At 56.0% G+C, this 14,745-nt stretch overlaps 2 protein-coding genes across 2 annotated transcripts; one reads left to right on the forward strand and one right to left on the reverse strand.

Annotated features, from left to right (window-relative positions):
- Positions 1–146: 146 nt before the first annotated feature.
- ABI3 (ABI family member 3) lies at positions 147–9,046 on the forward strand. Its single transcript, XM_054585356.1, has 8 exons — positions 147–305; positions 4,095–4,262; positions 5,296–5,472; positions 6,777–6,862; positions 7,041–7,136; positions 7,323–7,477; positions 8,008–8,127; positions 8,434–9,046. Exons 1-8 carry the CDS (start codon positions 189–191, stop codon positions 8,595–8,597), a joined length of 1,083 nt encoding a protein of 360 aa, XP_054441331.1. The 5' UTR covers positions 147–188; the 3' UTR covers positions 8,598–9,046.
- PHOSPHO1 (phosphoethanolamine/phosphocholine phosphatase 1) lies at positions 9,018–14,305 on the reverse strand. Its single transcript, XM_054585359.1, has 3 exons — positions 14,226–14,305; positions 12,413–12,524; positions 9,018–11,011 (listed from the first exon to the last, which is right to left on the reverse strand). The coding sequence occupies exon 3, from the start codon at positions 11,002–11,004 to the stop codon at positions 10,126–10,128; it is 879 nt and encodes a 292-aa protein (XP_054441334.1). The 5' UTR covers positions 11,005–11,011; positions 12,413–12,524; positions 14,226–14,305; the 3' UTR covers positions 9,018–10,125.
- Between the last annotated feature and the right edge of the window lie 440 nt (positions 14,306–14,745).

Below are 14,745 nucleotides of genomic sequence, written 5' to 3' on the forward strand. Positions count from 1 at the left end.
TCCCAGGGAGCAGGGACTGACTTCCTCTTATCCCGGAATGAGCATGCCTGACCTTTGCAAGCAGGTTTGGGTCTCTCACGAAGAGGAAACCAAAAGCAGTGAGAGAGGGAAGGCGGAGCGACCAATCAAGGGCTGGGTGAGGCACAAAACCCGCGGCTCCCTGGGGAGCCCATCAGAGGCTGGGGGCCATGGCGGAGCTGCAGCAGCTGCAGGAGTTTGAGATCCCCACGGGCCGGGAGGCTCTGCGAGGCAACCATAGCTCCTTGTTGCGAGTCGCTGATTACTGTGAAGACAACTATGTGAAGGTAGGCAGAGTGGCCACAGGCCCCGACACCCCAGCTCCCCAAGGAGCCCTGGGCAAGGCCATCCCCAGGGCAAGGCCACGGGGGCCATCCTGACAGGTGGTTGTGCTGGGCTTTGGCTGAGAAGTCCTCCCACTCCAGGCCTCAGCTTTAGCCCAGCCCCCCAAACTTTAGCTGTGACCCACTGCTGCCCGCGCCTGCACTGTGCCCCTTTTCTCTCCCAAAGCCTCAGCTGTCCAGGCAGCGCTATTCTATCCTATCATCAGGCCTAGCCCTGCGTTCATTTCCTCCCCCGCTCCCACTCAGGTCCACAGGCCCGAAGACTTGTCCTCACCCAAATGTCGGTGCCATCATTCCATTTTCAGGCTGCCTCTGGGCCAGCCTTCGAGAGGACTTCCCAAGCATTGCAGTGAACTTGAGGTGGACCAGGGAGAGCGGGAGAACAGAGGGCCGGCAGCCTAGGCTGCGTTAGAGGGAGGGGGTCAGGCGCAGAGGCCAGGGCGTGAACAACACGGCTGCTGGGAGCGGGCTGCCAGGCAAAGACGAGGGTGCAGTGGCACTTTAGGGCAGTTTTCTAAATTGCGTGGTTGTCCCGGGACTGAGCATGTGGATTCCCGGATCAAGGGAAGAGGAACGAGAAAAACCTAATAACGACTGAGCACCTCTGTTATGTCATTAATCCTGATGAGCGCCTTGTAAGACAACACTATTATTCCTGTTTCATAGATGAGGAGACAGCAGCACAGGGAGGCAAGGGGACTTGCTTAAGGTCCTACGGCTTGGAAACAGTAGAGCCGGGCATCAGCCTCCAGACCCCTGAGGCTGAGCTCTCCGCTTTCCCGTCTCCCTGACGTGCTATAGGACTTCAGGACAATTTATTGGTACTCTCTCCGCAGTTTCCTCTGCTCCTTAAGGGCTACAGGCTAATCCTGTTATCACTTGGGCAAAACTTCATTTTTCGAAACTCTTTTAGCCAAACTGTAAGATGTGGCACAGTGTCCTCCCAGATTCATGAGAGTGTTGAAAAATAAAAATGAAAGGAGCAAAAGTTCATGGGAAAATGGCAGATTAATGAGAACCAGTGATAATAACAGTTAAACCGCTCTGCCCCTTACTTTAAGCAGGTGGGCTGCCTCCTTTAGCCCACACCCCAGTCCTGTGAGGTGAGGACCACGCCCACGTCACAACCAAGGGGCTGGGGCTCAGAAAGGTTCGCTCACTTCCCAGGGTGCACCAGCATTTGAGGGTGCAAAGACCTGACTCCAATTTCCAATTCTGCCAACCACCAACTGTAGGACCTGTGGCAAGTTTCCCCTCTGATTCTTCACATGGGTTGAATACGACAATGTGTCGAAGCGTTTAGCCCAGTGCCTGCCCCTTAAGAAGGCCAGGATAAACGGCAGAGGTTGCTATCATCAGCATCGTCACCGTCACCATCATCTGATTCACAGGACAGTGAGAGACACGAGAGCCAGTTCTAGCGCGGTGGAGCAGCCCTTGCAAAATACCCAGGGCGCAGGATGCTCTGATCCAGGTTGGGATCGCTGGCTTCCTTCATGCAGATCACTATGAGACCACACAACCAATGAACTTTTTCTGGCCTCTCCAAGGAGTTTTGTCTGCAGAGCAAATGCCTGGGAAGGGTTTGGATGACTTCTCAGATCTGCTCTTTAACAAGCCCTGGTTCCCAGGCCCTCAGCCCTCCCCCTCCCCCTCCCCCCTCCCTTCACCCCAAGCAGGTGTCAGGAAGCCATGGGGAATGGGGGAGGGCAGGCTAAGGTCAACCTCAGAGTTCTCCGTCAGGGTCCATGGAGTTTTATATGCAGGGTAATTTGCATGATAAATAAGCAGTCAGTTATGAAGATAGATTCCAAACCCTTGATCTGCAGACCTAATTTGGTCTAAGACAAAAGCCAGGGGTTAGGAGTCACCTAGGCTCTAGCTTCCCAGAGCCGGGCCCAAGCAGGCATATTTCCTATTTAGGCTGATAGGAAAAATCCAGTGATGGATTCCACATGCCAGTCCAGGGAGGGAACAGCACAGGAGAGTTGAGGTAAGAAATCTGGGTAGAGACCAAAGGAATAGTCACTGTTCCATCTGGGCCTTCATTTCCTCCCCTGCAAAAGAAAGGTCTTGAACAAGAACAAGACCTGCTATCCTTTCTGGTTTTAACATCCTGGGTTGATTGCTTTGCTTTTCAAGGCACTTGGTTACATATGCTAATGTATGTAAATCGCATGCAAATCAGCATCTCCTGGGTGGCGTTGGAACAGAAAGGCAGACAGGGACTCCCGAGAGGAATGCCACAGGGAGGATGGCTCCCAAGGGTCAGGGTCTATTTGGCTCCAGCCTAATTCAGGCTACACCGAAAGCACCCCTGTCTCTCTCAGCACTCTGCCCAGCTAGGGTCCAGGCTGTTCTCCGCTGACTGGCCTTGAGGAGGCCCTGGGTCACGAGGCTGCAAGGTGCAGCGACTCCATGACCGACCAGCGATAAGGAAGCTGCCTGGGGAATCAAATGACCGAAGAGGTTTTGCCCAGCCCCCAAGGCCTGATGTGGAACTGAAAAAATCCCTCTCTGTCTTAAGGCACTCCCTGCCCAGCCCTTCACCACTGACAGGCAGTGTGACCCTGCTCAGCCTCTGGCATAGCGCCTGGCATGCGGTGGGAAGATGCCCAGCAAGTATTTGGGTTTACAGTGAATCCATTAATTAACTCACAAATTATTATCGTCTGTGTGGGGGTCACTGTACCATAATGGGAAAGAGAATAAAACAGACAAGCTCCCTGCTCTCATTGTGCTTACATTTTAGTGTGTGTGTGGGGGGGGGGGTAGATAATTAAGGAAATGGATAAATAATTGCTGATAGTGCTAAGTGCTCTGAAGAAAAGAGAACAGGGTAAATATATGAGAGAGTCAATAAAAAAGTGGGCTGGGGAAAATCATAAGGTGGTGAAGGAAGGTGTCCCTGAGGAGCTAAGACTTAATAAGAAGAAAGATTCTGGACAGAAGCACAAGTGCAAAGGCCCTGAGGTAGAAACAATCTTAGCTTGATCAGGAACAGAAATCCAATGGCCCTTGTGGCTGGAGGGGAGCAAGTGAGACAGGGAGCGGGAGGGGATGGGGGTGAAGGGAAAAAGGGACCCAGCCACGGGGGGTCCTGCACAGGCCATGGTTAGCAGTCTGGGTTTCCCTCCCCATGCACTAGGAGGCGATTGGAGGGAATGAATGAATGAGGTCACCGTCTTCGGGCTTCAATTTCCTTGTCCATAAAATGGGCCAAATCATTCTTCCCCAAACACCCCCTGCAATCTGGAGCCAAACAAAGAGCTCAGGAATCACCTGGGGAGCTTTTAAAGACACAGGCTCATCAGCCTCGCTCCCAGTGGACCTTGGTTAGAAGGTCTGGGATGAGGGCCTGACATTGCTTGGTTGGCTTTAAGTTTGAGATCTCCTCCAGCCAGAATCGGCCTCCTCTCTCCTTTCTATTCTTCACCTTTACCCCTCACGAGGTCCTCAGGAAGGTGGTAGGGATAATCCTCAGCATGACTGTTTCAGAGGGAGTATCTTTCCCTTCCCTTGCTCACATTGCCCAGGGCTAGAGTTGCTTTTCTGATGTGCCCTCAGTCCCCCTTACTGTACCATTGTTCTTATGGAAACCGCTTCACACATCGAAGGGTTGTTGCTTTTCCCGATTCAGCCCGCACCTTTCCATACCTTCTCCCATCACACTCTCCCAGCGAAGGACCAATGCAAGGCGCTGGCCTCTGACCAGGACTGTGTGCCTTTCAGTCCACAGACAAGCGGAAGGCGCTGGAGGAGACCATGGCCTTTACCACCCAGGCCCTGGCCAGCGTGGCCTACCAGGTGGGCAACCTGGCCAGGCACACATTGCGCATGTTGGACCTGCAGACAGTGGCTCTGCGACAGGTGGAAGCCCGTGTGAGCACGCTGGGCCAGGTAAGGAATGTGGGAAGGCTTCCTGCAGCTATTCAGCTCCACGGGGGCATTTTCTCCAGTAAATCCTCTTTCCATGTCCAAGCACCTGACTCTGCCACAGAAGCCTGGCAATTCCCAAGTGATCTGAACCTCCTTATCTTTGTGCGTATGCCTCAGTGCTGGGCCCTGCTGCCCCATCAGACTAGGTACTCCCGGAAGGCGGAGCTTGTCCTTTCTCTGAATTCTGTCTCGCCTGGTAGAAAGCAGGCGCTACGAATCACGGTGGCTGCAAAGGCCAGGAAAGAGGCAAAACAGACCCTGTTTCCATCTAATCAGAGACGATGACTTAATAAATGTCCCAGACCCAGAGCGCTTGCTTGGCAAGGTCATGTTCAGCCCTGGAAGCACTGCCACCACCAGCGTCCCCCGCCCATCTATTGCACACACCCTCCGCCTTCCTTCCTGGATCCTCGGCCGAGGAATTAATTGCCCATAAGCCACATGCACAGATCCAGTTGCGCACCAGCCTGACCTGTGCAGCACCCCATGCTCAGTGTGGGTGTGTCTTTTCTCTCATCCCCGCGCGTGGAAATCCCTGCCTCTCCTTGCTGTAGGTTTCTCCATAGAACATCCCAAGGGGAAGTTAATTCACTTATTTGTCCCCCAAAAGGGAGAACTGGCCCTGCCACAGTTCTCCGCCACGTCCACGTTTTCCCCCTCTGCTCCCAAGCCAGCCCAGTGCTTCCGCCTCTTCCCGACATCCCCAGGGATGCTGTGCTTCCTCTTTTCCCCTGGTGCCTGCTCAGCTAATAATAACCCCGATTCTCTTCCACCAGGAAGTTGCTCCAAAGTGGCTCCATCCTCCCCTGGCAACGCTTCCCAAGTGCCTTGTGGCCTTGAGGACAAAACTCATTCTTTTTCTGGACCTCACTGCCTCCCACGGTCCCTACCCCCACCCCCAAAGTCTCTAGCCTCTTGCTCCCTAAAGGGAAAGGGCACTGTGTAGAGCACGTTCCCCCCCCCCACCACTGTCACCTCAAATCCTGTCACGCAGATGGTGAACATGCATATGGAGAAGGTGGCGCGCAGGGAGATAGGCACCTTAGCCGCTGTCCAGAGGCTGCTCCCCAGCCAGAAAATCATTGCCCCGGAGAGCCTGCCCCCGCTCACGCCCTACTGCAGGAGACCCATCAACTTCGGCTGCCTGGATGGCATCGGCCATGGCATCAAGGTAAAGGCAGGGGCTCCTTCTCTTTCTCCACATCCCCCCGTCTTCCTTCGGCCCCTTTATTTGCAGACCCACGTTCTCTTCCCACTCATGTCCTTGTCCCAGCCTGCAGTCCCTTTCTTTTCTCACTCCTGACACCATTAACTTAAGGAGGAGCCCCCCTCCTGAAAAACCCTTCCTGACCCCCCCCCGCCCCTCCCCAGAACTGGCCTTTACCCCGCACTCAGATGATCTGCTGAGAGTGACATTTGAGCTGTGGGGGCGGGGCGCGTGTGAAGGGCAGAGGAGGAAGGGCGGTGATGAGGGTGCCTGAGAACGGCTCCCCAGCTGCATGAGAACAGCAACTTCCTCTGTCTGGAGGTTTGAGGTCACCACACTGAGAAGTCACCCCAGAGCTGCTGTTGGGTGAGAAGGGGCAGGGAGGGAGCCGGTCGAATGGGACATGGTGAAGACAGGGGAGCATGACTCTGGCATTTTCTTTTTGGCCCATCTTCTTCTGAGAGGTGGGAGACCTATCCCATTTTTTCAACTCCCGTCCCCACCCTCCAACATTCCGGGTTAGATTAGAGCCCCTCTGTACCTAAATGACCCCCTCCCCCCATATCCTAAACACACCTTCTCCCCCAAAAGGGGAAACTAAACTCTCTCTTTCAGTCCCCAAGCCTCCCCCCGCCCCCGACTACGTTCTTCCTATTTTCCCACTTAAATGCTTTATGATTCAGCTCAAGCCCCTTTGCTTTGTCCCGGCAGAAGAACAGAGGCTGTCATTCCCCACATACCTACTCTTGGGGAAACCCTACCATGAAAGGGGCGCTCTGTTGCACGTGGGTTAGCGCCTTGTGACTGGTGCACCTCACTCTAAATCTGCACCTCTGTCCTGAACTCCCCCACGCCGCTCCACAGGCCTGCACAGGTGGGCCGCCCCGAAGTGTGATGGTCCTCGCCTCCCCCACTTTCCTCAGCCCCACGCTGGGGGTCTGTCAGTTAGGGACCAGCACGCTGGGCTCTGAGACGCCTTGAGTCACGGGTGAGATGAAGGGCCCACCCAGACACTGAGGCCATGCAGAGGAAGTGGCCTTCAGACTGTCTGTGCTCTGAGGTTTCTGTGGGGCCTGCGGCAGACTGGGTGCCGAGGCAGAGCGCGAGAGGGGTGGGGCGGGCGGGGGGGCTGGGAAGTGGAAGTGGGAACTTGCTGCGCCTGTACTCTCCCTCCTGGTTCTTGCCTGCCCCCCCATTTCCTCTGTGGGATGAAGGGGTTATTGGGGGGCACCCACCAATGTCAGCCCAGCCCCCTGCTCCCCTTGCAGGATGTGAGCACGCAGCTGTCAAGGACCGGGACCCTGTCACGAAAAAGCATCAAGGCGCCTGCCACACCCGCCTCTGCAACTCTGGGGTGAGGCCTCAGTGTGATCCACACCGGCCCCACATGACCCTGAAACTATTCCCCCACCCTCGCCTCCACGCAGGCACCAAGCCTCCTCCTCTGCCAGCTGCCCCCTCCTCCCTGCACCTGCCCCCTGCTCGTTGGAAGCCTCCTACCCCCTAACAGCACCCCCTTCCTCCACCCCTAGGAGACCACCCCGGATCCCCGAGCCAGTGCAGCTCCCGGTGCTGCCCGATGGCAAACTCTCTGCCGCCTCATCTGCCTCTTCCCTGACCTCAGCAGGGTGAGCCCCAAAAGTCCAAGCTGGCAATGGCCATGGGGCAGGGCGATAAGAGGGGTCTCATGCCAGTTGTCATGGTGACTACTGGGGTTGAGGACTCAGGATCACAGGGACAGGGCCAGCTGGGGGACACTGAGTTGGGGAAGGTGTCCCCCAAATTAGGCCAACCTTGTTTTCTCTGATCTCCAGCAGCACGGACGGTGTTGGTGGGATCTCCACGACCAAGGGGCAGGCAGCACCCCTAGCCCCTCCTCTTCCCAGCTCCATTGCCCCACCTCCTCCACCAGCTCCGGACATCTGCCTGCTGCCCCCTCCACCGGAGGAACTGTCCCTGCCCCTGCCTGGTACGACCTCCCCCCTCTCCTCCTAGCTCAACTGTAGGGTCCTTCTCTCACGTCCCAACACCCCTTCCTACCCCTCTTGGGTCTAGTCCAGCTCACCTCAGTGTAGGCTTGTCCTAGCAGGGGTAACAGGAGAGAAAGGAGGCAGAGAAAGTGAAGTAATGTAACTTAGCACCTGCTGTATACCAGGCCTTGGACTCAAAGCTTCTCATCCATCTTCTCACTTAAATTGAACAACCCTAAGAGGATCTTCACATTCCAATTTAACAGATGGAGCTGAGGATGAAGGTTTAGATGATGTGTCCTTAGGTTACCTAGCTACGTCTGACCACCCTACACTGTCCAAAGGTTCAGTGCTTCCTGAACACCTTCTCTGTGCTGGAAGCATTGTGGGAGGACCAGGCGGGGCAAGGGCTGGAAGAAGATTCCATCAAATGGTTAGATCCTGGGGTTCTGCTTGCGAACATAAGCGTTTCCTGGGTGAGTGGGAGTTCTCTGTGCCACACCGGCAGCCTTCCTGCTCTCTCTCCCAGCTCCAGACCTGCTCCCCCCTCCAATCCTGGAAGTGGATGAATTGGAACTGCCACCTCCACCTCCACCAGGCTTTGGGCCGGAAGAGCCCAGTTGGGTCCCTGCTTCCTACTTGGAAAAAGGTACCTGACCAGATCCTACCACCAGGGTTCCCCCCTCTTCTACCCCAGGGGCATTCTGTACCTATTGTCCTGCCCCTAACCCACCCATTAGTCCAGGACCAAGCCGGGAAGAGAGCAGCTGGCCTGGTATTGTTATTAACTGAGCTGGGGAAGGGACCCCCAGGGCCCAGGAGAAGGCACCTCCTGCCCCACTACTGGCAACCTTCCTCTCTGGATGCTCAGCTCCCTCGAATCCCTTGGGTCCCAGCATCCCCACGGCGGGGCAGGAGACGCATCTCACAGCGCCCCCTCTCCTCCTCCTCGCAGTGGTGACACTCTACCCATACACCGGCCAGAAGGACAATGAGCTCTCCTTCTCCGAAGGCACTGTCATCTGCATCACCCGCCGCTACTCCGATGGCTGGTGTGAGGGTGTCAGCTCAGAGGGGGCCGGGCTCTTCCCAGGTAACTATGTGGAGCCAACCTGCTGACAGACAGCCTGGGGGTCTTTCTGGACTGCTGACCACAGGCTTTACTCTGAGTGAAACTTGAGCCCCAAGGCCAAAGCCAGCTCCAAGGTCAAGCAAGGCTGGACTAGGCTTGCCCACCTCTTGAGCTGTGAGCTGTGTCTGCACCTGCCCCCACTGTGGTGGGAAGGGGTCCCTGGGAGAGAGAAGAGATGCCCAGAGGCCTGCTGCAGACAGGAAAGAGCCGGAGCTGAGGAGCTCGGCGATCTTGTCCACAGAGGACCCCCATTCCACGGAGGGTGGGGTCTCCAGCTGCCAAAGTGCCAACTTTGAATAAAACTCTGATGAACTCCTGATGGATTGCCCTGCAGGGCTGGGGGGCCAGAGAGGGACTGAAAGGAATTTCAGTTCCAAGGCTCCCTGTTAACTGTTGAGCCCCTTCTGCCTGCTCTTGGCAGCAGTATCTTTCCCACCCCCTCCATCCTCATTGCTGCCCTCTCTGTGCCGGACTTCCGATGGCCCGTGGGCTGATGTGCCAAACACCATCTGTGTTCAGTCTTGATTTTTCAAGCCGGGCACTCTGCCACAGTGGGGACCAACTCCCTTATTTAAGTGGGGCTCCCTGAGAGCAGAGACCACCTCACCCTCACCCCTCAGATTGCCGCGCCAGAGATCTCAGTCATCTCTTCCCCCTTCATCTGCTTTATAGCGCTAAAACACCAAAGAGTTAGGAGGAGCTTGGGTTTCGCTGGCTCAGCTTTAAAACATCATGGCTTCCTGTTCCATACCGGATGAGGGGGACGCAGCGGACCCAGCCCGCGAGGGTGACTTTGGTTAAGTCCCTGGTCTTGCTGCACAGACGAGGTTGGGGTGCGAGGAGACACCGTGGCGCGCTGCGAGGTGCCTCGTTGGCCTGACTCGAGCGGGACTGTGTGCTACCTCGTTCCACCACCAGGAGGCGACTGTTCCTTCTGGCTTTCTTTTCCTTTGGGGATGCTGGCAGGGTGGGCGGGGAAGGGAAGGGAGAAAAGGGATGTAGTCGTGTGCTCGCGGTGGGTGAAGCAACTTCTAGGCCCGGGGCTGTCGGGAGAGCGGGAGTGCGTCATCTCTTCGCTGGGAGTCCGGTGTGGGAGGATTTCGGGACCTGAGTCTCCTTGACCTAAGACTGAGGGAGGGCAGGTTATGCGGCCGGGGCAGCCGTTCAAGTTCTCTCCCCTGCAAGGGAACCCGTTCCTCCCAGTTCGGAGGACGAGGCTTTGGAACCGCTGCTGCATTCCCAGGTATGCGCACCACCCGGGTTGCGCCGGACTCTAGACTTTAACTGTTTGTGGTGGATCTGAGGGAGGCAGCCGAGCTGGTTTAACTGCATAGATAAGGACGGCTCCGAACTCCCTCCCTCAGCCCCCAAAAGGACGAGCCTGGAATTCTAGAAATTCCCGGAGGGACATACCAAAGCGAAAGGGAAAGGGGAGTTACAAAACCAGGTTGTCTTTCCCAATCCCCCTCTACCCCCCATCCCTCCTCGTCCGGGCGCCCCCTGCAGGCGGCCATCTCAGCACGTCTTCAGCACCTGCTGCAGGTGGAGGCGTACTTCAGTGGCGCTCTCCCAGGGCACCACGGTGGCGCGGAAGGAGCTGGGCTCGGCCTTCTGCGCCTCCTGGATAAGGCGGTGCATGGGATAGCTGCGGCGCGGGAAGGCCACGTCGCCGCTGGCCAGCAGCCCCATGGGGCAGAAGTCGTTGGCGCCGTCGCCCACGTAGAAAAGGCGCTCGAAATGAACGCCGTCTTGGGCCCGTTCGTGCAGGTAGTCGCTGAGCACCTTGTGCTTGCACATGTTGGCGGGGCAACGAGGGCAGCTGTGCGTGTGGAAGGGCCGCAGCGTCAGCAGCCCCCGTGCGTCGGGCTCCGACGGGTTGCTGAGGATGCGGCGGAACAGGCCGAGGTGGCCCGCAGCGCGCAGCGAGCTCTCCACGCCGAAAGTGTTGGCATCCGAGATAAGAATCACCTCAAAGCAGGTGCCCTGCTTGGCTACAAACTGCAACAGGTCGCCCATACCCGGCGACAGGGGGATGGCCTCATAGACAGCGCGCAGGTCCCGCGGCCGCACGCCCTGCTCGCCCAGGTACTTGAAGACCCGCTGCATGTACTCGTTGTAGAAGCCCTCGCGGTAGGTGGCACGCAGGCTGTCCGGCAGCCGCTGGCCGGGCGCAGCGCGCACTATCGAGTCATCGCTGTTTTCGTCCACGATAGTCTCGTCAAAGTCGAAGGTCAGGAGGAAGCGCGGCGCGCCCTGCGCAGCCATCCCGCTGTCCTGGGAGCGGGGAGGAGAAGAGCAGGAGGAGGAGGAAGAGGGAGCAAGCGAGAGCGGGCGCGGCGGGCGCCGACCCGGGAGAGGCTGGTTAGCAGGCCTCGGCCAGAGGTGCTGGCACATCCAAGACCTGAGGAGGACCCAAAGCTGGTTAAGCTGGGGGAGCACCCACCGCGGCGGACCCCGCACCCAGCTCCCTGCCCATCCCTTGCGCTGGGGTTTATCCTTAGAGGACCATCCTCCTCTTGAGCCCAGAAGGGCTTCCTTGGCACCGGTTTCTGCTACTCTCATTCGGGGCCATTGGGACTTAACATAGGTCAGCTCAAAAGCATGTGGACGAGTGCCAGACCTCAGGCCTGGAGAGTAGCTGCCGGGGCCTCGGCACTGGCCGGGGAGCTGGGTTTTAGCTCTCGGAATGACTAGATAGGTAGGTTGACTGCACAAGAGCCTGGAAGGCTCTCTGGGAGCTGCTTCTGGCCAGATGGCTCTGGGCAGGGGACCATGGATGGGACTCAGCTTTTCCAGGGAGTTTTAGGGCCCTGTGCTGACAGCTCATCACTAGTCACTTGCCAATTCCCCAGGAGGACTGTGTCAGCGGGTGGGGTTCCTGCCAGAGTCCGAAGCAAGCGGGCAGCAGAAGCAGTGGGGCTTGGGGAGGTAGAAGCCTCCCACGCCAGGCCACGACATACCTGGGAGACAGGTAAGGGAGAGGAAAGAGAGCAGCAGTGGCTGAGAAAGTGGAGGAGAAGTTAGTGGGGACACGGGCAGGGGGTGGTATGAGGCAGCGGTGGAGAAGGAGGGGGCCAGGAGTAAGTAACAATAGAGGAGTGTGGAGACAGACTGGACCGAAGACAGAGTGCAGTCCAGGGGCTCCAGGAAGTGGAGACCTTGGGCCAGAGCCATGTTGGCGGGGGACATGGGAGAGAATGGAGACAGCAGGGCAAGTGTGAGGGCACATAGAAAGGCAAGCAAATGGGGACAGAAGCCTTCGGCAGCATGTCCCTGCCACCTCTGCCTGCCAGCAGCTGTATGGAAGGAGGGGCAGCGCAAGCAGATCACGCACAGCTTCAGAATGTCTGCTACACGGCTTTTCTCCCTCCCCCCGACCCGAGCCTCCCACCCCGATTAGCCCATTCCTCCTTCTGGCGTCTTCCTAACTCCCTAATATTCCTGTGATGTTTATGGGCGGGATGGAACCCCTTGTGAAGCAGAAGGCCAGGCTCCTCATTTCAGAGCCAAGCTTTGAACCTAGCTGTCTGCCTCCCTAATAGAACTGTTTTTGAGACCTCATCCTCGTCACCCACTGGTCTCAGCAACAGCCACGTGGGAGTCTCAGTGGCCCACGGTCTCAGGAGTTGAGGATGTAAAGCATCAGGACCTTGCAACTGGGATAGAAGCTTCTAGGGGTTAGTGAAGGCCCAGTAGGGTGAGGGCAAGCCTGAAAGGGGCTAGAGAGGGTGCCTCCCATCCTATGGTGGAAACATGGAGGCTGAGGCCTCATCTTAAGAAACCCCTGGAGGGACCCACTTACCCTGGACAGGCACCGGAGGCCAGCAACCGGAAAACACCCGCTCATTGTTGGCACCTCACCCTGAACACCACCCGTAAGGACTCTGTTGGTCTCTAGCCGTCGTCCAGAGCTCCTGACAACCACACAAGGTCTGTTTAGCAGCGCCCAGTCAGCTGGCTCTGTTTCTACCACCAACGCCACCCAGCCTTGTCCCCTCTGCTGAGCCCCAGGAACTACTCCCAGGAGCTCAGTAAAAGCAACGCTTCAGACGGGCAGAACGCTTACAGGCCACAAAGCCCCTGCTAGGCATCCTCTTAGTAATCCAGTGTGATGCCGGAGAGGTTATAGATGATATAGCTGGAGACTGAGAGAGGTTAACTGACTTGCGCAAAGGTCACACACTGTAAATGGCAGAGACAGATCTCAAAACCAGATCTGAGTCTGAGACCAGTGCTTTTTTCTCTAGTATGATCATTGCCCCTTTCTTGCGTATGGCACAACACAGTTGACAAATCACCTTCCCTTATTATATTCTTCCCTTATATTCTCTCATTGCTCTTCACACTTTCATGAATTCAGCAGATGAGAAGGAATCAGAGGTTTTGGAGAGTTGGATTGAAATTTCTGCTGGATTTTGCTATGTGGCTTTGGGGACAAAGTTTGGCTCTGTGGGATCTTCACCAATGCAGCTACAAAGGGCACCACCTACAGCTCTCAGTGCTCCCTCCACCCCCGACACCCTCCACCCTGGATTTGAATAAGAGACCAGAGGCAGCTGGGATCGATCTCTGAAAGTACTGAGAGCCAGACTAGATACGGAAAGGAGCAAATATCTGGCTGGCTGCTGCCCTCTGGTGGTGACAATGGGAGACACTGGAAACGCCTCTGACTTTGTCAAGGTGACACTCTATCCAAACCATCCCAGGATAACAGGGAGAAACTATTGCCCCTGAGACAGAGACTGGGACATCCAGGAACAGGGCATAGGTCAGAGGGAGGGGCTCCATCACTTTCCATCTTGAGGTACCACATCCCTCCCCACTTCGACCACATAGGTATTAAACCCTTTCGGTCAGGATGGGATGTGGGTCTCACAGCACTTTCTCTAAGAACTTTTAATCTCAGAATTGGGTGCCATGGTCAAAACTAAATGGTTCAGTGGGCAAAAGAGGGAGGGGGTCAAGAAAAGAGACAAGACCGAGGAGATGATGGGAGAGAAGGGGAGGCAGGCACGGGGACAAGGGAAGGGCAGCTTTTGGAGTGGGGAGGGCTGTCCCCAGGCCTTATCTGGAGGGAGTTTCAGCTTTCCAGGATCCTGGCTGATACCACATGTCCCTCCTGGTGCCATTCCCATTGTGAAAGCAAACAGGAGCAGACACGTGCTGGAACATGCCACGCACGTGGAGATGCAAGGGGTTAGGTACAAGAAGATACCGAAGGTCTCCAGAAGCCACCCAGAGACCAACTTTTATCCTGTAGAAAAGGGTCTCCTTTGCTTTTGTTTCTTTTTTCTTTTTTCTAATTTGGTGGAATAGTCTACGGATTTTTAACCATCCTCAAAACTTCTCATTTCTCTTAGCAAAAGATATAGTTATTCTTTAATATACTAATAATAGTATTTAGGGAAAGTGGTTAAAATTTTTATTATTTGGCAAGTTGTCCTTGTTTCTTTTAGTTCCCAGAGCAGAAAGCCAGGCATCCTAGGTTTCTTCCCCTGGAAATGGAGAAAAGCACGCTGTGACCCCTCCCCCACCCAGCCCAGTCCCAGGGTAGTCAGAGGGACCCCGGGCCCTGCTGGAAGTTGTCTCTGGTGACATTCAAAGAAGTTACTCACCTCTAGCAGTCTCGTCCTGAATGATCAAATCATTTTGTGTCATCTAAAAGAGTTCCTCAAATAAAAGGACAGGATCTCTGAGCCTCTCCAGCAGCTGGAACAGAGAGAGAGAAGGGTTTCTCTGGGGGGACAGGGAGCCCACAATTAGTCCCAGGTGAAAGCGGTGCTTGCCTCCCTGACCCCACACTGGGTCACCAGATTCCTTCCCACTTCCCCCTACTTTTTTACAAAACTGCTCTTTGATGACATCTGTGGAAATGGGTGGGAGGGTCCCCTGGGAATAGGGGAGGAAAACAAGCCCTTTTTTGGTATAGCCCCTAAGTTTGCAATTCCCTTCTTAATGGATGGATGGAGCCCACGGGACAGTTTGGGGACAGTTAACCACAGGAAATGTGCAGGATGAATATGGGGGCGGGCGAGGACCCCAGAGATCCCACAGTAACAAGACCAGGTCTCTTTGTATCGGTCACTGGAAATCTGATTCAGCCACTAAGTTGGAGTTCTTTTCCTCCCCCAGAGA

Source organism: Pteronotus mesoamericanus, unplaced genomic scaffold (assembly GCF_021234165.1).
Source record: "Pteronotus mesoamericanus isolate MK-2021 breed Mesoamerican mustached bat unplaced genomic scaffold, CSHL_Meso_final contig_84, whole genome shotgun sequence".
NCBI classification, from domain to species: Eukaryota; Metazoa; Chordata; class Mammalia; order Chiroptera; family Mormoopidae; genus Pteronotus; species Pteronotus mesoamericanus.

Bases quoted from the DNA above. Each gene is read 5' to 3' on its own strand.
- PHOSPHO1 (XM_054585359.1), bottom strand. From the start codon at position 11,004: ATGTGCCAGCACCTCTGGCCGAGGCCTGCTAACCAGCCTCTCCCGGGT.
- ABI3 (XM_054585356.1), top strand. From the start codon at position 189: ATGGCGGAGCTGCAGCAGCTGCAGGAGTTTGAGATCCCCACGGGCCGG. The intron at 5,473-6,776 runs GTAAAGGCAGGG...CTCCCCTTGCAG, and splicing joins GCATCGGCCATGGCATCAAG to GATGTGAGCACGCAGCTGTC. The intron at 8,128-8,433 runs GTACCTGACCAG...TCCTCCTCGCAG, and splicing joins TGCTTCCTACTTGGAAAAAG to TGGTGACACTCTACCCATAC.